The sequence below is a fragment of the Watersipora subatra genome, chromosome 7, assembly GCF_963576615.1.
Source record: "Watersipora subatra chromosome 7, tzWatSuba1.1, whole genome shotgun sequence".
Lineage (NCBI taxonomy): Eukaryota > Metazoa > Bryozoa > Gymnolaemata > Cheilostomatida > Watersiporidae > Watersipora > Watersipora subatra.
In genome coordinates, this window is record NC_088714.1 from 7,183,370 (window position 1) to 7,207,395 (window position 24,026).

The 24,026-nt window shown below is 35.9% G+C and overlaps 1 protein-coding gene across 1 annotated transcript in view; it reads left to right on the forward strand.

Moving 5' to 3' along the window:
• The window catches only part of LOC137399236 (1-phosphatidylinositol 4,5-bisphosphate phosphodiesterase beta-1-like), a 78,649-nt gene that overhangs the window by 48,207 nt on the left and 6,416 nt on the right, over positions 1–24,026 (forward strand). Inside the window, exons 20-33 of the mRNA XM_068085252.1 lie at positions 176–382; positions 1,209–1,373; positions 1,568–1,667; positions 2,553–2,657; positions 4,462–4,580; positions 5,077–5,404; positions 6,334–6,393; positions 7,334–7,426; positions 9,089–9,201; positions 15,762–15,821; positions 18,436–18,630; positions 21,031–21,302; positions 23,301–23,358; positions 23,588–23,765. Coding sequence (XP_067941353.1) covers positions 176–382; positions 1,209–1,373; positions 1,568–1,667; positions 2,553–2,657; positions 4,462–4,580; positions 5,077–5,404; positions 6,334–6,393; positions 7,334–7,426; positions 9,089–9,201; positions 15,762–15,821; positions 18,436–18,630; positions 21,031–21,302; positions 23,301–23,358; positions 23,588–23,765 — 2,053 coding nt within the window. The remainder of the gene's footprint in view (positions 1–175; positions 383–1,208; positions 1,374–1,567; positions 1,668–2,552; positions 2,658–4,461; positions 4,581–5,076; positions 5,405–6,333; positions 6,394–7,333; positions 7,427–9,088; positions 9,202–15,761; positions 15,822–18,435; positions 18,631–21,030; positions 21,303–23,300; positions 23,359–23,587; positions 23,766–24,026) is intronic.

A 24,026-nucleotide genomic window follows, 5' to 3' on the forward strand; every position in this document is an offset into this window, starting at 1 on the left:
AAAAAGCATGATGTACAAACATTTTGTTCACATGGCTTTACTTAATAGTGGTTTGCCGGTTCTGTCGCAGGTTAAGTGATTTGCGCATTCCAGGAGCATTTCAGACAATTTTTTGCCACCTTTTTTCATTATAATCTGTATCACAATGGTACATATCGATGTATCTTTTTTGTAGGTGTTCTGGAATGCAGGTTGTCAGCTGGTAGCCCTCAATTTCCAAACCCTTGACTTACCTATGCAGCTCAACCAAGGGGTATTTGAGATGAACCTTAGCACAGGCTACCTCCTTAAACCAGACTTTATGAGGCGTGAGGACAAGACATTCGATCCATTTGCAGAGAGTACAGTAGATGGTATTGTGGCCGGACATGTTGCTATCAAGGTGCTGCGATTTACGTGGTCTTTCCCATTTTCTAAGATTTCTTTGATAAGTATTATTAGTACAGTAGATGTTTCTATAATATAAACGTCCTTCAACGTAAATTTTACATAACATATAGGATTTCTGTAGTTTTTGCTTCGTATTATGTAAGAAATGTTATACAGCGTAAAGCATCAAGTCAGTGCACATCCTCAAATTCGATTTGATTAACGAGAGTACCATAGTTACCTTACAAATATCATTTTCTCACTTGTCGTGTATGGGATAAAACGACATATTAGAATATCCACTATACGTACTAGTCCCTTGGCAGTCTGGTTCACCGTGAGAGATTGTCAGGTGTGTCGATAAAGCATAGAGAATAAGTAGCTGCACAATCATGAAAACCTAAATGGAGTCAGTGGGTGCAGACGTTAGAGTGCCGATTTACCAATTGAATGGCACAAGTTGTAGTCGCATTGAATGCAATATTTTATCTCAACCTCTAATCTAGGATTGGGACACACAGACACCGCTTTTAACATAGCGAATATATAATTTTGTTTTACTTTATTTTAGACATGCACAATATTTTTTGCTGTACAACCTAGACCTTTCGGCATAAACAATCGTTTTAAATCGACATTGAAGGTGTGCGCTTCCTTTAACATAACGTAAAATTACAGTAAACATAAATCTTATACCAAATGTATGTGACGGGAAAAAGAGTAAAGTTGCTGATACAAACCAATAATACCTTATTCACTGTACAATTGTTAAATTCAAAAGTAGGCTTACATTGTTGGTAAGTTTCTACATTCACACAGTTTTTAATTACTCTTTTTAGATAATCTCTGGTCACTTCCTCTCTGACAAGCATATTGGAACATATGTGGAGGTAGAGATGTATGGCTTGCCTGCTGATACAGTGCGCCGAAAGTTTCGCACTAAAATAGTTATGGCCAATGGCCTGAACCCAAAATATGATGAGGAAGAGTTTGTCTTTCAAAAGGTATTGGATGATGTACGGTATTTTGCTATATACTATGCACATTGAGCAGTTTGTAATCGAGTAGCTTTAAATTAGCTGGGAAAATGTTCTATGCTTCCTTTAATATCGCAAAATAGGCACCTTTTCCTACAAAGCACTGGTTGATGCCTAGAGGGTCTGTTGTTATTCTTTTGTTACTCTCTAATATACTTTAGGTGGTGCTCCCACATCTAGCCACATTGAGGGTCGCTGTCTATGAAGAAAAAGGAAGGATGATCGGTCACAGATTACTTCCTGTCTCCGCCCTTTGCCCGGGTAACTGATCTCTCTAACCACTCTCATATTGATTATTTGATATTCTTTAATGTGGACATCATTGCCCTTTCTCAAGCTTCATTACTCTTTACGCAGTCATCGCAATTAACGCTATCCATTTATTTCCATACTTTCACTATTTATAGATGAAGTTTCGCTTTGGAATGCTCGCCTGGAAGCTTGGTAGTTGCGACACCTCTGTGCATGTGGTCTCTTTCTTTACTAACCTCTATTTCAGTGCTGAAGCTTTTTAACTAGTGTTCTTTGTCAGATAATCTCTTGTATCACTGGCCTTAATCCATGATTTGCATGTTTCTGATCTCATTCGAGAATAACATTACATTACAGTCAAAATAAGTTATTCCTCTTATGCCCTCGCTGTTAATTATGCAGAGTACTCAACTGCAATTGTCTCTACCTCACTCTAAGGTAGTCCCAAATAATACCCATTATTAAGGGAGGGGCCATTGGTGTGGCTTGTCTGGTTAAGTATGCTTGCAATTGGGGACAATTCATACTATTGGCTAGCAGTTGTGTCCTCATTAAAATGCTGGATAAGTACTAGAAATGGCAGTCAAATGATTATAATTATGCTTGCAGTTTACATTCTCGTTGAACCAGTTCCACAAAATACATTGATACTAGACGAGTATATAGATATCTTTGCATATACTTGCATATCATCTATGAACATATCATATAAGGTTGCTTTTAAAAAGGCAAGTTGCCACTACGATCCTCAATTCTGACTCGTGATATATTTTTCGTAATTTGTTTATGATTTTACTGCTTCAATATAATAATGCTTTTGAATGCTCCTTTGCAGCGCTTCACTTTATTACTCATAATTTAACCTATAACTGTAATATGTTGTGTGCTTTACAGGTTACAGGCACATACCACTAAGAAATGAAGTAGGACAACCCCTGCTAATGCCTTGTCTCTTTGCATTCATTACTGTCAAAGATTATGTACCAGACCGACTAACAGGTAGATACACTATCAAATAAGGCACACTTGATCTGTAATGATTGGTATTGTGAGTGTATCTGCACATACAGTGCACCCTTAGGATTTGATTACCCTTATGTACAATTTTTTCATTTTACAAAGTGGAACATGCTGATTTTTTCACCTCGCCCTACGCATATTTCAACATACGAATGCAACAAAATTTTCGTCCGATTTCAAATTTGGCAGTCGATGTGCTTATTCCGTACGTCAAAATAATAAACACACTGAAATGCTGCTTGCTTAAAACATATTCATAACGCTTGAAAGAGGCACGATGATTGATTTCTCTCAGGTCAGCAATTCTCGTGTGTAAAACGGTAATATTTTTCGCTCTAAAACCAGTAGCAAAGTTGGAGTTGCAATTCCTTCAAACAGAAGGCCACTGGTCAGACAACCTCTCTTTATCTGCAAACAAAAATCCACTTCGTTACGAAAGCAGCCTCATTCAGGCATTCTTGCCGAATTATGTTGAAACAGGTTTTCATGAGAACGGCTAAAATTATAATCATAACGAATTCAGAAACTAATAGGTGATAAATTTTTAGGGATAAAAAGTTGAAATTTAGTAAAATAGTTAAAATACATACTAAAACTTAGCTTTAAGTGTGTTTAATAAGCTTAACTTATTTAAAGTGAATTCAAAGTTTATGTTACACGTACATCTGTCTTGAAGGTAAGAACTCTCAACGGTATATACTGCACATAGCAACCTTACTTAACCTTTTAATGCAGATCATAACCAATAAATACACTAAAATCACTAAAGTTATTGTAGGTAACTATAATCACTAAGGTTGACATACTATTTTGTTACTAATTTTAAATATGTGCAGTACTTGTATAAAATTTTGATGATTTTCACCAGGGGATGTTTGTAAGCTATAATTACTATGGCTTCTATACTCTTCCATTCGGTTTTTTCACCATATGATGCCAACCCTGGAACGGATTAAATAGTATCCTGAGGATGCACTGTAATAAGACTTTTTTATAGTTTGCTAAACAAGTCAGGTGATGCCTAGTAAACTATGCAAATGAATTTTTTAGAATTTTGTGGTATATGGTTGAAAATTATTTTTGTTGAATGCTATACTAAAAATCGACATGTTTTAATTGATTGATCAGGCAACATTTTAAAGATTAAGGATGACTTATGAAATCTGCTCTTTTTTTGATAGCTGACCTTTATTTTTGATGCAGCGTTTTTACAAACCATGATCTGCTACTCATTTTCTAAATAAGCAATTGCGAACAAAGATCCTACATACATACAAGGTGTACTAAGTTTTTACAGACAGACATATTTGCTCTAAATATTAAATTCTTAGTTGACCTGTAAGGTCTGCTTCTGCCACATTGTGTTGAAACTAAAGTTCTCACAGTAAGGTAAAATACCGTATGTAAAACTATGGAATATATCGAAATAAGCACATCGTTATAACAATTTTTAAACATAAACTTCGATGAACTTCATTTCCATTCCAAATACTTTATCTTTTCAATTTTTGGAACACAATTTTTGACACAGTTGAACTTAATTTCGAGTAAAACTCTCAAGGATCACAAAATATTACGCAGTTTTAAACTACTAGGCGCACATCAGATTTTTGCCCCAAATTCCTAATTTCATGGTAACAGGTTTCATAAGCTGTTGTAAGTTGGACATGTTCCTTCATTGTTTTTGGACATTTTTCCTTCATTGTTTTCAATATTATCCCATTTAGAACTTGAATTCACCTTTGCTTGTGCCATATCTGCATAGATGCTTTCATTGTTATAGACCTTGCCTCGGCCCTCTCCAATCCAATAGCCTACCAGTCAAATCTGGAGAAGCACTCTCAACAACTAGAGATGCTCACGCAAGACTTTGACATGAATGTTGAACTCACAGAGGAACAGGTGAGTCTTGCTGTCTTTTATCTTTTTCACTTCACTACCACTTTCCTTTCTCGGTGACTTGCTTTCTTGGTTTCCACGTGTTTCTTTTTCTTGTTTATTCTATAACTGTCCACATCCTTTGCTTTGTTCTTTTTCTCATCTTTGGATTATCTACTTTTCTTTGTCCTGTTCTATTTCTGTCCTCATCTTCCTTTCTTTCCTTATTCCTGCCTTATTTCTCCCCTTCTCACTCTTTCCTCTCATCACTTTCTTCTTTTCAACATTTTTTTATTGTTTTCCCTGATTTGGTTTCCTTAGTTGTTGTGTTTCATCAAGTCTCTTTCTCCATGTGGCTTCTACTTAGAGACTTTAAGGTGTATATCTCAACGCCTTAGTGATGCTTGAGTTTTTTGACACATTTTAGTACTCAAGTCAATTGATAGTCAGATCAATTTTTTACGAGATCAATCTCCTATCACAATCATTGTGCCACTCTTTGTTCACTTTATTCCAACAGCAAAAGGAGAAATTGGAAAACATAAAAAAGAGCCTGTCAAGGAACCCAGATGCGATTGACAACATTGATGGACACAAGGTGGTAACTAGAAAATTGTCTGCGGACTCGTATCTCTCTGACACCATCAGCAGTGACTTAACTGACAGTACGCCGTCTGCTGACCTTCACTCTAAAGAGAAACGTCGCCACATGTCGGAGGAGCATCTGGATAGAGTTGACAATGGTGACCTTAGAGCTGTAGATCTTTTTCCCATTAGCCATGCTACCAGCATGCCTCAGATACCAGCCTCTGAATCCATGGCGCCTGCTCCTTCTAGACCGAACATTCGTGAGTCCCCATTTATTTTGCCAAACAAGCCGCAACATACGACATTAACTCTTTGTGTCTGTTCTTGAGTTAATGAGTTTGGTTTTTCTCTTGACTGTATCGGCTTGAATACGATTTGGTCAAAGCATGATTGAAATCTGCAGTAATGCATCTAAAGACTCTGGTCTATGATCGTAATTGATCATACAACAGTCTTCACATCAACAATCGCTAACTTGCGCCATGATAAATTACATGAAATTACCCAGAATTCTCTGTACAAGCGTTTTTTGCACCATTCGGAGTCATTTTATAATGTTTGTTATCTTGTTGAGCAACTTCTGTTTTGAACATTTGCTCAGCGCGTTCAGCTCAGTGTTGCATTTGTTTGGTAACTATCAGCTATGGATGTCATCACACGGCTTGGTTTTGCAATAAACACGGTGATAGTTTACACTTTATATATAGCATGTGTGTGAGATTTATTCACTTGACTAATCATTATTAACACAGTTCTTGCTTATTCGGTATGTGTCAAGGCTAACAAAGTTGAGTTCTGTGAGAAGACTAGAATTTTATTTGGTCTTAAATTGCTCTCAGTGTGTCTGTCGTTTGGCAGCACAAATAAAGTTCGAATAAAAATAAAGGCTACTTTTGAAATATTTGAGACATAAAAACTGTTCTAAATTGTCTGTCTATTGAAGGCAAATTAAACGAGTCTCTTTGCTAGTTAGCCTAGTACCAACAATTATAGTAAAGCTGAACTCTTTCATTCAGAACAGGAAAGTAGAGTCACACTTCGTCCTGATATTAAATAACGTTTGTTTATGAAAACTCAGATGTCGCTTGATTCTTTTAACACAATCGGGCTATTTTAGTTCAGGCTTTTATAATATTATATCATATTATATCCTCATTATATTGTGTTGCTACAAATGGTACTCTTTCAGTCCTTTCCACCAGACCATCCGTAACTCCTTCTCTACCATTGGGACCTCGGAGTAGCTATGGTAATTCGCTTTAAGCACGAAGCATATGAGTGGTGCTCAGGCCAGCACAATTACTGCTCTAAAATCTACCCGTGGCTTGTGTGTCTTTGAATGCATTTTTCTCTCTACCATTCTAATTTGAAAGTTATCATTTTTACGAAAACAAATGAAATAAAAAAAGCAACAACTGCAATATTTTTAGTTACTAAATATTAAAAAGCTCTCAATTTTCATTGTCCAAATGAATCTTCGTGAAGTGATACAAAGTAAAAAGTTGTTTGTTCAGGACTTGTGCGACTCCTGCTCGTGCATAACCAGACCTTTTTACTCAGCTAGCTAAAGCCACATTAGGTTACAGCAAATTCAGACTACTTGGTGCATCAGCTTAACGATGGAAGCCTATAAGCCTTTTCTTATAAACAGAAATTTTTAGAATGTACATTGTTAGGGCTATAGGGAGTTTGAGTAAAACATGGTAGGAAAAATGATAGGAATAGGTGATAGTGACCTAGGTAGTGATGAAACCATATTATACTCCCGCTACATCCACAAAATGATAGGAATAGGTGATAGTGACCTAGGTAGTGATGAAACCGTATTATACACCCGCTACATCCACAAAATGATAGGAATAGGTGATAGTGACCTAGGTAGTGATGAAACCGTATTATACACCCGCTACATCCACCGCATGCTCAACCTGCTCTGCCAATAACTTTTCCTGAACATGCACATTCTCTTGCCATTGCTAGAGCTACTTATAGATAGTAAAGACTTCTATGCAGGTGCATTGTAAGAATTTTAGCGACATTCAGTCGTGTCAATTCCATTATTTAGGCATAGTTTAGCTGCCCTTGTCTGTTTGGCTCCGTGTGGCCTCGTCTCCAATTGGCTCATTTTACAAACAAGATACCTTGCTTTTCTTTAAAAACACTTATTACTGTGATTACCTGATTTACAGACATAGCTTCCAGCATGCCCTTATTTATTACATCACCGGAAGAATCCATTCTAGATAATGCCAAGAAAGCAGAAATACATCAGCGATTTCATGGTAGGCATTTTTATTTGTTGTTAACATCATATCTCTTTTGTCTTCATTCTGCTTTAAACAAAGATTACCGATGGTTTAGCAAAAAGTGATGAATAAAGCTGATGGTCATAGAGAGCTGGCTACACTGACGGATATATTACATTATCGCTAACAGAAAAGCACGCTCTTTTTAGACATATCTGTATTGTTTGGCAACTTTTGCCAAATGTCATTGGATTCACGAAGACACTGAAAACAGAGAGTTTACACCCTTTTACAAAAATGTGTTGTAAAATATGGACCGGTGTAAACACAGTACTAGATATATTTGGTTTCAGGAATCCTTTGTGAGTGCCACTGTCTTTTAGGTTTAATTTTGCACAGTATCAATGGTTTTAAAAGTTACTTTAAATGTCAGTTCCAAAGTTTAATTCGTGTCAGCATTTATTTTGATTAAAAAAAGTTTGGTCGATTTTCTTTGCCCATGGCTGGTGCAGTTTACAAAAGGTAAGTCTAGGAATTTCATGGTTTTGTTCTACACTGTAGTACTCAGGCATCGCTTTCGTTTCTCACATATAAAACATTAGCTTAAAGGTTGACTTGCAACAAAATTCACATTACAGATCTTTGGTATCAAAAGTTTCACCATGTTTTACTCTGTTGTGCTGTAGGTGCAAAATATGTGGAAATGTGATTACAAGCTTTTAAAAGGTCAAAAACGAACAGTTAATCGCAGCCTTCACGAAACCGCTGTAGGTTGTAATCCCTTTCAAAACATTATTCATAAAAATATTTTCCCAGATAAACTTCACGCATTCAATAAAGCCATGTCTATTGTCCTTACGCGTCTATTTCATTATCATTGTAATGCTATCATTTTTAGCACTGATATCTCAAACCTAGCCTAAAAGTTAGCTTAATGTTTTAACCTTAGCTCGAGGGGGTGCATATCATCCTCTGATAAACATGAGGAGTCTGTTGGTCACCTGTGACAGTCAAAAAATGCTGCAGAAGTATGGGTCACATGATCAGATCATGACTAGATGATTAGACCAAGCAAGCTGAAACGAAACTAAGGTAGCGAGCATCTATATTTTGTACAGGCTTTTCGGTACGACCCAAAGTGTTTGTCATAAACTAGTGCTACAAGAAGTGTTATATTGAGCCTTTTATTGGCCTTCCATTTCACGAGATAACATCACTTGTCAAAACAATAACCACGTCGAGTCGTGTACGTCATCAAAATATAGGGATTCCAACCTATGGCCATTTTTAACTGTTCGTTTTTGACCTTTTAAAAACTTGTAATCACATTTCCACATATTTTACCCCTACAACACAGCAGAGTAAGACATGGTGAACCTTTTGATACCTAAGAACTGTAATGTAAATTTTGTTGCAAGTCAACCTTTAATAGTCTTTGCGCTTTGAAGCCGCGCTTTCATTGAATGCACACAAGGCCTGTTTAATTGTCACAATTTTTTGGTTGTATTTGGTAACTACTAGGTAAAGCCTCAACCATTTGCTTATGTGGAGGGTTTTCCTTCAGGCCTTCTTTACTCATTCTACTTCACCTAAAGCTGAACATTTCATTTTACAGACAATTGTATGCTATAATTATGTTACAAAACTTGCTCAATAAACTATTGCAATGTGGATGCTAGATCAAATTGTTTTGTGCAGCCGATGACATGGTTGGGGTGGGCACTGAGCATCTGAAACTCTACAAGCCATATAAGAAGGCCATTTCCCAACAGAGCAGCGAGCTGGGAAGGCTTGAAAAAAAGCATAAGAAGGTATGTAAGCTGTAAATATGATTAAGAAAAGTTATCAAAGAACTACATTTTTGTAATCAATTGATGTCTGTTTAGAGGTAGTGAGTTGACTGACTACAGGCCATTACTTTTTAGCATTTAAAACAAATACATGCAAACTTACTAATATCGTTTGAAGGCTAATTACCAGGACTGGTTCATGCTTGCACCTGCTAGCGAGGTTGTATTGTGAAGCAGTCTATGTTAGTCTAATTGCAAGGAACCTAGGCCAACGTTCCTTTATTCGCCAAGATGCCATACAACCTCTATTTGAACAACCCTTTTCCTATAGTGGCGTTTAGAGGTGCCATTCAAATTGAGACTGGCATTGCATTTTTCAACTAGCTCGTCAGAATTTTGGGAAAATAAATTTAACCCTTATATGGGCAATGTGATGATAATGTCGTCTATATTTTGTTGCATTCTCCCTCGGATAGAACTACATTAATTCTGTCGGCCTCAGCATTTTTGCTAAACCATTTCGTGTATACCTCAAAGTATCAGACTGAGTTAAACGAGGAACAACAAGGAACTTAGCCTGATACAGGTATTAATTATTTCGATAGTGTTGCTTGCAGTTTAAAGAAAAAACTGTAAAGTTTTGGAGTTAATGTAGAAAACAGACTTGGATATGCCTCAATAATGGCTGCCATTACTGTTATATGTGTGACCTTGCAGCAATATTATGGGTAGTTTAGGTGTTATTTTTATGACTCACCAGTACGAAGTAAGCATCAGCCCAACTAGGCTGTCACCTTTCTTTATGTCTGTTAACCCTTTCCGTACCAAAACCGACCTTTGTCGGTTTACGAGCAATGTCTCAGCGTACCAAAACCGACAAACCCGACATTTTTGCCGTTTTCGATAGACCTTTTTTAAAACGTTGTATTTATTTTAAAAACAAGGCTAAAAATTAAAATTAAAAATTTGAGCAATTTCAGTAAGTTTTTTACTACTGTTTTGAGGCTAAAAATAATAAATTTTATGCGCATGTGCAAAAAGAACACGTTGTAAAGATTTGATCTTTCTTCATGGAAAGCGGATCAACATGGACGTTTGTGATTATTTGAGCTCGGCTAAAAAATTTGTTTAGTGGATTATATCGACTGGTTCGAAAGTGAAGAAGAGTATTTCAAGTCAGAAGAATGTGGGGAAGACGATGAAAGTGAAAAAGAAGATCGCCAGAGTGAATTGGATTGCGAAAGTGGGATTGAAACGGCCGGCGTTGAAACAGGGAATAATGACGGATATCAAAGAGGAGCTGATTTAAATCCAAAATAATTACATTTTGATGACAGCATGGCAGGAGATAAGTTCGAATACTTAAACAGGTATTTTTTATTATTTGAAGCTTTTTATAACATTGGCCATGATAAATGTAATATTTAACGAAACGAATAAATATGGCTTTCAAAAACATCGCGATGCTTCGGAGCCTGTTGATGATAAATATATGTGGCGAGTTATTGGTTTAGTTTTGCATATAGGTATTCTCAAAAAGCATACTCTGTTGTCTTACTGTTCCACATTCCTTCATCATCTACGCGGATTTTTAATAAAATTGAAAGTAGAAAGAAAAATAGAAGCAAGTTTACCTTTTACTGACAATTTTGAAGACCCTGCTGGCAATAAATTGTTCAAGTTGAAAAGTGTTTTTGCCATGATATGCGACTGGTTGTATTCTGTTTTGCTGCCTGATAAATTTCTATCTATAGATGAAAGCTTGCTGGCATGGAAAGGACGGCTCAACTTCAGACAGTGTATTCCATCTAACAGATATGGATCAAAGTTATTTGCTCTCCGATGCTGTCTCTGGCTATGTGCACAAGTTGTCTGTATACATGGGTGATGAGCAAGTAAAGCTGAAGGTACCGGCAGCAGATTCTCTTGTGGAATATCTCTATGCGAGTCATATTTTGATCCCGACCATGCAAAATAAATTTATTTACAAATTGTATTTTATTTAGTTTCTGCAAATGCTTCCTCGCTTTGTATTGCTAGCTTTTGTACATACGTTCGCTGAAATGTCATTATCTATTGTATTTGTTGTGTATTGATATGTTGTATTTGATGCCCATTGCCCTTATCACCCACCTTATCAAAAGAGTTCAGTTCTCATATTGCTTTGCCATCTAGCAGAATGATTTCTCCATCATTTGCTGTAACTGCTCATAATAAATGTTGCTTCCTGTCTTTTGCTGCTTCACAAAATGTGTGAATACAGGCTCACCACTCAATTCTTGTGCACAACCAGTAAATCCTTGCTGCAGCACACATTGATCTTAGCTGCATCACACCTGAATCCGTGCAATGAGTTTATATGCAAAATTGTTACTTGAATCTATAATTTCAAGAAATGCACATAAATCTGCCAGTAAAAAATCATATCTGTGAATATATTCATCTCAAGTTGCAGTCTCGACAAGCTGCTTGAAGGAAAATGTCTCAGCTTTCAGATGCATATTCATTTGCAGTCTTATGCCAATTTGCACGAGAGTTATAGCAGAGTTTGAGAAGCCATGTCGGGTAACAGTTGCACTGCTTATCGCCATGGCGATAGGAGCATTTCCAAGGTCTGCTCCCGGAATGCACAGAAGCACCTAACTCAACTTTTGATGAGCTTGAATAACCCAATTTTTTTGCAAACTCTTGTAAACATATGACACCGTGCATATGTTTATCATAAACCAGTTTTGGCAGAGATATTGCTTTTAAAAATATATTTGTAATCGAAATTTCATGATAGAGAGGTGACAACTTTGTTAAATCAGAATTTTGACTAAAGTGTGCACAGCCGATTTGCAGGGAATAAATGGTTGTCCGTTGAGAAATTTCTAAGCTTTCAAATGCATATTTATTTATAGCTCCATGCTAATTTGCATGCGAGTTATAGCCAATTTTAGTCGGCCATGTCAAGCCTCGATTGTCGCAGGTCGTTAGGGTCACGCGGTGAAAATTTGGAAAGGCGCTCCTGCATTGTAACGGAGCTCATATCTACACTTTCAATGCTCTTTGACGCCCAGTTTTTTTTGCAAATTGTTGTGAAGATATGAATCTATGCAAGAATTATTTAGACAACCTTGTCAATTGCCTTTATCAATTTAAAAAATACAATTAAAAATGACGTACAAAAATAAAAAATTCACTGCTTCAGCAAGTTGAGACTTCTGTTGGTAAATATTTGCAAGCTATCTACATAAAAGAAGCATCAGCTTGTAGATAAATTTCTCAGCTTTCCTATGCATGTCAATTTATGTAACTGCCACAATTTTGATGTAAGTTACTGCAGTTTCTATGCGGTCATGTCAAAAGCTCAAATCGCGCCAGTTATTGGCTGGTACGCTAGCGGTTTTTCCATCGTAACCTCGCGGTCGCTAAAGGGTTAATATATTTGTACTCTAGCTGCGCGACATGTCGATTCGTGTCGATGTTAGTGCCATATCGACATGGACATATTATGCTAAACTTATATCCATAAGGCATAATATTTTGGTCAATTTGTTTATATTAATAATCAACCACCATTTATAATTAGATAATACATATTGAATACAGTTTATGCATGATTTATTGCTTGTGGTGTCAAAACTAATTACCATACTTTTCGGACTATAAACCGCACCCCTATATAAGCCACATCTGCTTTATTTTCCAAAAACCGATAATAAAACAATACATAGGCCGCACATTTGTATAGGCTGCAGAACTCAGGACGGTGCTTTTTAACTCGGCACCAACGTTGCTGTTTAAAACGGAACAGTGCCTAACGGCACTGTTTCGTATTAACCGACGCTTTTTAACCTAGTGCCTAACGGAACAGTACTGTTAGGCATTGTTTCGCATTTTCTTTCACCGCTAGAGGCGCACTAATCGGAGATTCTGGTTAATGCGCCCTAGCGTACCTTTTGTGTACACAGACATTTTCGATTTTGTTATATTGTCCTCCCAAAAAAGGGCTTATGTGCCCCAAGTATGCGTGATCTTATGGCAATGTTATGGGTAGTCCAGGTGTTTTTTATGACTCACAAGTACGGAGTAAGCAGCCGAGCTAGGCAATCAACTTACCTTATCCCTGTCAATATATTCATACAATAAATAACCTGATGGAAACTCCACATTGTAACAATTACGTTGAACGGCGTTCCTAAAGAGTCTCTCATCATTCCTCAAAATGCTAGTTTTCAGGTGAGATTGTAAACCACATTATGGACGAGTTTGAAGACAATTGATCAGATTTAGACCTTAGTGACTTTAAATCAGATCATAGTTTTGATGATTGTGACGACGGATCTTTTTGGGTGCACCATCATTAAAACCATGGCAATCACTACAGCAACAATGAAAGAATTAATTGTTGTTAGGGTAATCTATCATTATTAGTACCATTTTGAGGACACTTTTTTACTGATCAATTTTTATTATGGGTTTGTAAAAAACAAAAATTTTCAAAGTGGCAATCAAGTAGAAGTGGCATTTAATTAAAGGGTCGCACTGTGTTTTTCAACCCTTCTCCTATGGTGACATTCAATTAGAGGTGACGTTTGAATGAAGGTGGCGTTCAAATAGAGGTTTTACGGTATTCTTCTTTATATTTTAAAAAGGATGTCACATTGCATTTCTGAAGCCAGAGGGAAAGTTGGTTGATGGGAACTAAAGATCTTTTTAGTCTGTAGTGTATTTAGCTGAACAGCATGGTCTATCGGAGTACCTCAAGTTCCATATTTAGAATAAATTAGGAAATATTTCAATTTCATTACCAAGGTTATGCAATGACTTTTTTTTCGATCTTGCCACATAACATAACTCGATGTGTTTAATGCTTTAACATGCATGCTTTATTAATAATTGCATTGTTCAGTTTTGTGCAACCATTTCCTCATTACCTTGCAGGTAACTTGGTATTTCCAAAAGGCGCACGAGTCTTAATTAAAGCAACAGTATTACCAATTAATATTGTTAATTTGAATAGAACTCTAGAAATAGTATTCAATCAGATAAGAAATTTGTCTGCTTGCACTAGTGACACTAATTTTGGCTAAGGTTTTACACTCTTAGGCATACATTTGGATTATGCTTGGGCAACTGCTTGGAGCTATGACAATATTGCATATTGGTGCTCTGGGAATTTATCTTGGCCATCACTCAATGTAACCCTTGTCAAAGGCTTTATGGGACGAATCTCATATGGTCAAATAACTACTACCTCCAGTTATAGTTTAATAGCCAGTTAAATATGAGTACATCAATTTGCATTGCAATTCGCAATAAATTCTTCGATGCATTTAGATATATGCTTAAAACAAGTAAGTTAGTTGTGAGATTTACTTTGTATGTCAAAGCAGCCGTGCGTTGAAACTAATTTGGCGGTAAGAAAAATCTGTATTTCATTTGGTTAGTTCTACAGTACAAAGATTTAATGATCAAAATGTTTAGGTGTATTATATAAAATTTATGCAAACTTAACTTTATCTTCGAAAGATAAATTAATAAATTAATAGTTATCAATGAAAAGGAGCTTTTATTGTCAATATTTTGCAGAAACACAGAAACAGAAGTGTAGGCACTGCAATGCGTAACTTTGAAGGTAGAAATGGTGATAGAGATATGGTGACTACTGCAGCATAGAATAGCTAGAGTTTAGTTAATATTTTTCTTAATTACCCAGTTTTAAAGTATATTTTAAATTTTTATCAGTTTTTGCATAACTTTCGATGAGCTTTAAAAGTTTTATGTTAAAATAATTTGGAGTTTAGAGTCAAATACAGTCAAACTACAATATACATTTGTTACAAGATTTGCTTCACATCTTGAAACTTATGTTGTTAAAAATTTTCTTATCAAAATACTTTGTAATTGGGTTAATTCATTCTAGATCCTAAAAACAATGACAAATACTTTCATGCAATAGCATTAAGACAAACCAGAACTGTGTAGAACTGTGAAGCACTTAACTCTAAAAGATACTTGGTAATTACAAATTAAATTAATTGATTAACAATCAGTAAAAAGAGGTTATCAGTGGTTATCTTACCATAGTGAGACGTGACAAAGTTTAGGCTCGGAGCAAATTTGGGTGTAAATTAACTAAATTTATTTAGTTTTCTGTTTTTAGCTTCTTTTATTTTTTACTTTTACTCACAAGATATACTGATTAATTTTAACATCACATCCTGGAAATTACTTCCTTTGTTGAGCCAAATAGCTGCTCAAATTTTATGTTACATTTTACCAAATTTACCGAATTAGTATATAAAAGATCGTAAGTCAAGGTTATTATATTCAAATATTCAAATTTAGTTTGTTTGTCTAAAGGTTGCCCTATCAACCATTGCATATGTACAATTTATATGTAATATTTTAACTGTTTCAGGAAATCTTGTTAAAGTATCAGTTGGATAGGTTGTTCATCTCAAATAATTTGAAGGGTTATCTTCATTAGTTGAAAGAGTTTTAGTGCGCTGGCAACTCTAACTTATTAATCTGCTACATGAACATTCATCATATGGAATGTCAGATCTAGTCCTAGATGCTTTCCATTGCAGGCAGTGTTGATGCATGTCTGTGCATATGACATTAAACCCAAGTTTGCTCGGTCCTTTAAAGTGAGTAATTGCAGCCATAATCAGGCATGCAAATGAGTAATGCTTCTTTTGGCTTTTAGTGATTGCTCGGTGCTCATGCTGTCCTTCTGGGTTCATCTACACTGCTCAGTCTCAAATAAAGAACCCATTGCATCTAATGAATAGTGCGGTACCGGCAGCTTTTATCCTAAAGGCTGCTTGTTACGCGTAGATAGACAGTGATTAAAAGGGATAATTTACATATAGCGTATAGCAGTGGCGTTGCAAGTATTTGGGGTTATTTTATTTCAAGGCAATTTTTGCTGCAAGGGCAACAGATGGCTGAAATGGAGAACATTTTGTTGCTAACTTCATTATTTAATTCTGGCAGGTCCATCACTCACATTTTATTATTTAAAATCTGATAATCAGAACTTTTGACTAAATTTTTGACTAATTTTTTTTTAAAGAGTGTTGAGTAGATGATTGTACAGATCAGCCCAGAAGTTAAACAAATTGATATTATTACTCAGGAAGCAGAAGTATTAGAGTCAAGCGAAACCAATTCTGCTGCTATGTTCGTTCCTGGCTAATATTAACCATGCTCTGATTTATACTCTGCATGTGGCTATGCATGAAACTCTTGTCTGGCTTGTGTCTTGTATCGCTCTTTGTAATACATTACCTATTGTTAATGCTTTTCACTTAAGATGGTCATTACCCTAATGTATTACCCTTTCAAGTAACAATTAGCATATGGTTTTTAGTATATTATAGTGCCAGTTTGGTGACAGGTCAAATAACTATATAGTTCAGGATAACAATTATACTTCTGACTGGTTTCGGTTTTCCTTTACGTTATCAGCTGCTCCTTGAACACCTTAGCAATGTTTCTAGTATGAGAATAGAAGCTACTCACTAATGCAAACAAAGCCTCCCTTCAGGCTTTGTTTAAACATGTCAGAAGGCGTACAAAAACTAGCCGGTTGTGAGGCATATACAGCGTGATTCAAATTTTAGCTCCGTGATAATAACGAGATGTGTAGCTGTATCAGACTCTGATTTAATAAACGCGTTTTTATGTTTGAAAAGGTTGTGTGTTAGTAAGCGAATAAAAGTTGCAGCATTCTTTAATCTCTGCAAAAACCGTCATAAAATTCTTTAGCATTCAGATATTCCAAATCATGCGTAACTGGCTATCTTAATGGAAAACATAAATGTTGGTTGTTTGAGAAACTGACATTGTATGTTAGTGCCTAATGTTTAACATGACTTTCTAAGACTTGGGTTGAAACGCCCATACAGTAAGGTAACTGCTATTTAGTATATGTAATACTAATTTAATTCTCTTGTAATCTCTTACATATGCTTGTAAACTGATACCACTATACACCTTTCATTGTGACGTGGATTGTTTGTAGGTATCCCAAACAGCATATAGTCAGTAAGCTGTATTAAAATTATTAAAGTATTTTATAGTTCGAGTGAATGATAAAAGTTGTTCTTATAATTAGTGATAAAACTATTAACACGGAAAATACTGTAGGATGTTAGTCTGTTCGCTCGCTTTCTTTGGATTTAGGTGTGCTGATTCAGCGTATTGTGACCACTTGAGTAAAGTTTAAATTTTGCCTTATTGTACCAAGTTTGACATTTACGCAAGGTCTAGGGATCATTCGCAAACTTTATTGCCATTCAATGAACCGGCACTTCTGGTGCAAATAATTTTCATTCATATTATTTTCCTTCCGTGAATAGAAGTGTTGGTGAGTCAGTTAAAAACTTGCTATAGTTCAAATATTTGTGACTTCAATAAGCTTGAGTTCCCCTCTTCAACGCTTCTCCTTACATATCTTATGGCCAAAATTGATTTCCATTAAGGCTAGTTGAAACCACCAATGGCAGCTCAACCATGTAATCGATACACCCTAGTGACGGATTTCGGAAACTCACCTAACGTTTTCCATAGTCTGTTGGGTTAATACCAGTTCACAATCTTTTTTCATGAGTGATCTTTTGAGAGCCACTATTAGAATTCCCGCGAGCTGTAAAACCGCTAGTGAGTCAACCTACATGAGAGGAGTAGAATTGCATAGCCTGCTGCTCTTGTGATCATGAGGCAGTTTTTTCCTCGCAACGTGAACTGAAGATCTTTTTTCAAAAGGCTATTTGATTCAGCTTCAAATTAATGTTTTAAAGCATTCTCAATTGCGTGTACTTACCTTTGATAAAAACTTTAACGTGATTTTTCACTGATATAAAGTTGAAATAAAAAGCTTAGCAGATCAGCTAAAACATATAGACATGTATCTGAAAAGAATGTTTTCTCTTTTTAAATTCTCTTACTTTTTTTAATTTAAATTCTTTTCTCAAGCAAATATTTGGCACAAGTTTTACTGTTAAAACACTAAACAACTGATAAACAACATGAAAACAACAAAAACTTCAACTTATTTGAGAGCAGAGTCTAAAAAAGCAGCGGGTAGTATTCAAAGACTACATAAATCACAACAATTCGCTCATATCGTATTGACTCAAGATTCCATAATTCAAATACTTATAGGAATACATAGTAGTAAGTGGATGCTCTGTACGTGTAGTTATTAGACACTGTTACAGAGTTTAAGGTGACATCTATATAAGAAAATACTTATAGAGCGTGCTCAACTATGGCAAAGAGAGAAGATGTGCTGTTGAGAAGTTGATGAGAGAGCAACAGCGAGAATTGAAAAGATTTGAGAAGAAACGTCATAAGTCACTGCAGGCTGCAAGCAAAAGTGGCAGATACAAGCTGGTCCGGCACAGAACAAGTCAAGAGTTTGATAACATGAAGAAACGACATGCCCACTCTGTAAGTATAACACAAAAGAAAACACTATTTAGTTCTTATATTCGTCGATTTGATCTGTTTGGTTAGGTTTACAGAACAGCCCTGCCTTAGTTGTCTAGAGCTCGTATCCTGTAAACAAAAGGTTGGGATTCAATTCTCTAAAACGGCCAGTGGGTGTGACAGAAATTATTTTCAACCCTAAAGGTTTCGCCAAGGTTTATTTGTCACCATACTCAGACATGTCCAGCCAAGATCACAGAACCATTGTTTTGGCAACAATGGCTCTTAAAAAAGCACGTACAGCCTTTGCTCGCAGTAAGCTAAGCAGACATCATACCCAGTCTTCGAAGGATTGCTCTTGAAGTATTCATTATTTAAATCACAAATTTAATGCAACCAGCTCAACCATCTGATATAAAATAAAAATAATTGTTGATATTATATTTCATAGCGATAGTTGCGAAGGCTAGTTCACAGTGAATATAAATTTAAAAAGTTTTAATGACAGCAAAATCGCTCCAAGTTACGGCAATTGTTTAGCAGCACGCAACTCTACTTTACAGGCAGTGTTGGGCCATGTTCAGATTAAATCTTTATGTTAAGGAGTCTTTTATGGAAAATCACAAATTCTACGACATTTCAAATACCCAGAGCCGTATAGGTTCACAGAGTCACTTCACTTCCAGTTTTGTTCACAGAGTCCTGTGAATATACACAGCTTGAAAGTTGGTTGTGTTGAATGCAGAATGGTTTTGACAGCGATCTGTAGCCAAAGTGAAGAAATGGGTCATGATCACAGAAACCATGGTTAAGTCTGGTGTGAGAGATTTACAGTTATCTACACTAGCAGAAAGAGGAAATTCTCAGTTATTTTGCAAAAAAATATGATTCCAGCGTAATTACGGCAGATGTTATGTCAATAAACTGAATGCATGTTCACCATTAGTGCGAAAACATAGTTCTAAGAAAACTGGTGTTAAAGTTTGAGTAACGAAAACCAATGCACAATTTTGTTTACATTTCAAACCTTCATAGCAACCAATATCAAGAAGTTATGATATTTATCTAGATTTCTGTATTTATAGGCCTATGCAAAAAATTATGCTGAATTTAAAAATCTAAACAGATTTTAGTTGGTTGTCATAGAAAAAGTTGTATATCTTTAAGAAAGTGTAGCCCTATAACTTAATTTTGCAGATATTTAAAACGGCTTGGCAGTACCGCGATATTGGGCACAGCCGTAGTATCATCAACAAAATATTTAGAAAAATAATAACAGTAACATATTGCCCAACATTGGTTACTATATACTTCGATCTTGTAAATTTGACTGATTATTCTTATAATTAAATCTTATAATAATCTTTTAAAATCGAATAATTATTCTTATAATTAAATATTGTAATAATCTTATAAGAATCATTAGAAAAATATCATCGTCATTTCCTTTACTTTCACTGCTTTGGACATCAGTTGGAATACCAAAGTACTCATGAATTATAAGCGTCCAAAATGTCATTTACTTTGAAGTCGGCAAAAAAGAAATGATTACTTTTCAGTACTTCTATGTTAATTACAGAAACCTTCGGCAATTATACAATGCCATAGACTGGTGAAATGTGCATGTTTTTCTCGTGAAATGCGCACGACTTGATGGTTCTACTCTTTGTCGCAAGGCCTTAATCGGCGTTTCATTGGCCGGTCTTAATTTTGATTAAAAAGGCTTGTCAAGTTATAATGGTGATTTTAGGCCGAATTAATCTGTCTATTTATGTATAATCCGATCAGATGGGTAAGTTTTAGGATATAGTGTCTACAATTTTCAAAGACTTGGTAACATATTTAAATAGGTTTATATGTGTTTTGTATCGTTATTATACTTAAACGACTCCATAGAAAAATGGTTAAATTTGTTGATGAGATTTGGACACAAGGGTTTGGGACGGGTTTGGTTCTCAACATTTGCTAAATACCCGCCCTAACTGTTTAAAACTGCTTCATAGATAATTTAAATATATTTCTACTGTCAATATATCAGGTTTATTAATGTTTTGTAAACATACTCATTCACCAGTCATTAAATTTCATTGATTGTGAACCACTGCAGATTTGCGGTAATGCGAAAACGACACTCGGGTCACGTGAGCATTTGTGCACAGGTACGAAAGGGGCGCCCAAATTTTAATGTGCAGTTGAACCTTGACTTATGGTCACATAGAAATACTATTTTTGACGTACTGTAGTTGGAGCGCATGCTTCTCTTAGTCTAGTCAATAGTCTATCATCTTTTTTCCTATTCATCTCTGTATTAAAAGTTGACATGCCGGAAGATCTACAGAAGTTTTAAGGATTACACATTCTTAGTCTTTCTTGACTGACATGTATTTATTGAGAAATAAAATTATTTTTATATTATTTAAGCTAAAAAGCAGAGAAAAAGAACATGTGACTCAGCATCTTGCGCTCTACCAGGACTACTACCAAGCACAAGTAGACTTACAGAAGGAACATGCACAGCTCATACATGAGGCATCTCTCAAGGTCCTCGATTTACTGCAATCTGACAGGTTCAAGAGAATTGACAAATTGCACGCTAAGCAGAAGGCAGAACTTCTTAATCTGATGCATTCTAGGCTGAAGTTGAAACTCAAAGACTTACAGCGGAAGCACAAAAACAAGGATGAGATGGACAGGTATGCATGCTTTCATTCTTGTTAAAAATTTTGTTGCTTTACAAAGGATTTGGCCTAAAATCGTTATCTGATTGCAAAACCTCAAGGACATTTCATTCGTGAATGCATGTAACAGGGTTTTAGGCGAGAAATATGTCGACCTACATCAGCTTTCGTAGTATATTCTTTTTCCATGTATTCACCGTATTTGTTTGCTTCTATGTCATTGAACCTTAGGAAGGCGTAATAAAACACAGATAATGATCATGGCTGTAGAAATCTCTGAAGATACCATTTCCATATATTGAAAGGAAAAGCTTTCTTCAATATTTAAAGGTTGACTTGCAACAATATTCCCATTACAGTTATTTGGTATCAAAAGGCTCAACATGTCTTACTATGCTGTGTTGTAGGTACAAAGTATGTGGCCATGTGATTACAAGCTTTTAAAAGCTCAAAAACGAAAAGTTTTTGAGTTACGGCGTTTTTCACGAAAATGCCGTAGGTTGGAATCCCTCTCAAAACAACTCAAATGTGTCGTAGTTGAACACGATGTGCTTCTGTTTACACTTTCATGCAACCTCATTCGTTGAAATATTTTCACAAATGAACTTCACGATTCTTTAAAACCATGTCTACTGTCCTCACGGGTCTATTTCATTATTATTGTAATGCTGTCATTTTGAGCACCGATATCTCAAAACCTAGCCTAATAATTAGTTTAATTTTTTTAACCTTAACTCGAGGGAGTGCATATCATCCTCTGATAAACATGAGGAGCCTGTTGGTCACCTGTGATGGTGGAAAATTGCTGCAGAAGTTGTTCACGCCATTTGGCAAAAAATATTGGTTACATGATCAGATTACGATTAGATGATTAGACCAAGGTGAAGAAAACTATAGTAGAGAGCATCTATATTTGATACGGACTTTCCGGTAGATCCCGAAGTGTTTGTCATAAACTAGTGCTACGAGAAGTGTTACATTGAGCCTTTACTGGCGTTTCAATTCGCATGATAACATCACGTGTCAAAGCAATAACCGCCCGTCGAGTTGAATACGTCATCAAAATAAAGGAATTCCAAACCACTGCCATTTTGTTAACTGTTCGTTTTTGAGATTTCAACTCTTTCATTACCAAATTTATTTTTAGCTGTGAGGGAGTTTTGTGATAACTTGAGAAATAATGAAGATGTACATTTAATTTAAAAAACAGGTTGTTGGGAAGGAGATACTTTATTAGGAAATCGATAAAAATCTCCAATTAATTTGATTGGAAAACAAATGATAATTTCATAAACTTTGCTAACAATATTTGGCTAGCAATTTCGATACTCATATTCTGGCTGTCACTATAATATTCGGTTACTATAACAGTTTTTCACACAAAATACATACACTAGAAGAGTCATAATTGGCAGTGTTGTTAGATTGCCGATATATAGTGTTGCCGATATAGAGTTACTGGATTCCCAATGGTCAAGAATGTTAGAAGCTTCTGCAGCTGTAAATGATCGCGGTATTCTTTTTTGGCCATGCTTTTTCCGCGGTGAACTTTCGTTTGATAATCAGTGAGCCGCTAGTGAGAGGCCTGCTGATTAGTCTATATTGTTAGCAACAAGCTTGTTTTAATGGAGACCAGATCTTATTGGTCTATCTGAAGCGAAAGCTGCGCAATTATAAATGAACTAACACACTGTCTAAAAGCCTATGTATTGGCTTAAGGCCACAAAAGGAAGATAACCCGAGCCGATACATCGGGCTGCGGCAGTGAAAGAGTTAAAAGATTGAAATCACATTTCTACATATTTTGAACCTACAACACAGCGGAGTAAGACATGGTGAATCTTTTGATATCAAATAGCCTTTGAAATTCGCTCTGTTTTGTGTGTCTTACCTTGTTGAATGACTTAAAAAAATGAACAAGCAGTGAATAAGCCTCATTTTTGTAGTACTTGTCAAGATCAGAACAAACATCTGCTTCAGCTTCTCTATGTAAACGCCTAAATTATTTTTTAGGCTGAAAAGGGAGATACAGTCCAAACACGTCAGTTCAAGTGTCACAGTTTGTCAGTGGGTAGGTGATAGATGTCACCTTAAAAAGTGGTTTTGTGTTGATAAGCTGAAAGGATGTATTTTGTGGTTCAAACAATGCCTGTGCATTTTTGGAGCCCTGCTGAACTTGACAACTGGTTTAAATTCCGCAAGCATGATTTTTTCATATAGTCTCTTATTTTGCCTCTAGCCTGCTTCAAATTTCAGAAAGTTTGTATGAATACTCGCTTGTTTGTTGTGTGATATTTCAGCTAGATGAAGAGGTGGTGCAGAAGAGCAAAGCCAAGCTGGAGGCCAATATTAGGTCAACAAAAGAGGAGATGGCAGCTGAGCTGAGGCGCACACCTGCTCAATTGGAGGAAAGAATGTCAATGCTGACAGAGAAAAAGAAAAAAGAGTTGGAGAGGATTCTTAAACAGGAAGCTGAAGGTTTGTATTATATTCTTCAAATTTCTGTGAAGGTTGTTTACCGTTATCTGTTAAGTCACTCGTTCAAAAAATTTTTATGCAACATTGATTACATCTTGAGGTTTGACTGTACTTAATATAAGTCCAGTGTGTTCACAGTTTTACTAGAGATGCTCAGATTCAATATATGACAGCCAATTTAGTTACAGTGCGCCCTTGGGTTACGATGTCCCTTTTATGCGATTTTTTTGTCTTACGAAGTGGAGCACAATGATTTTTCAT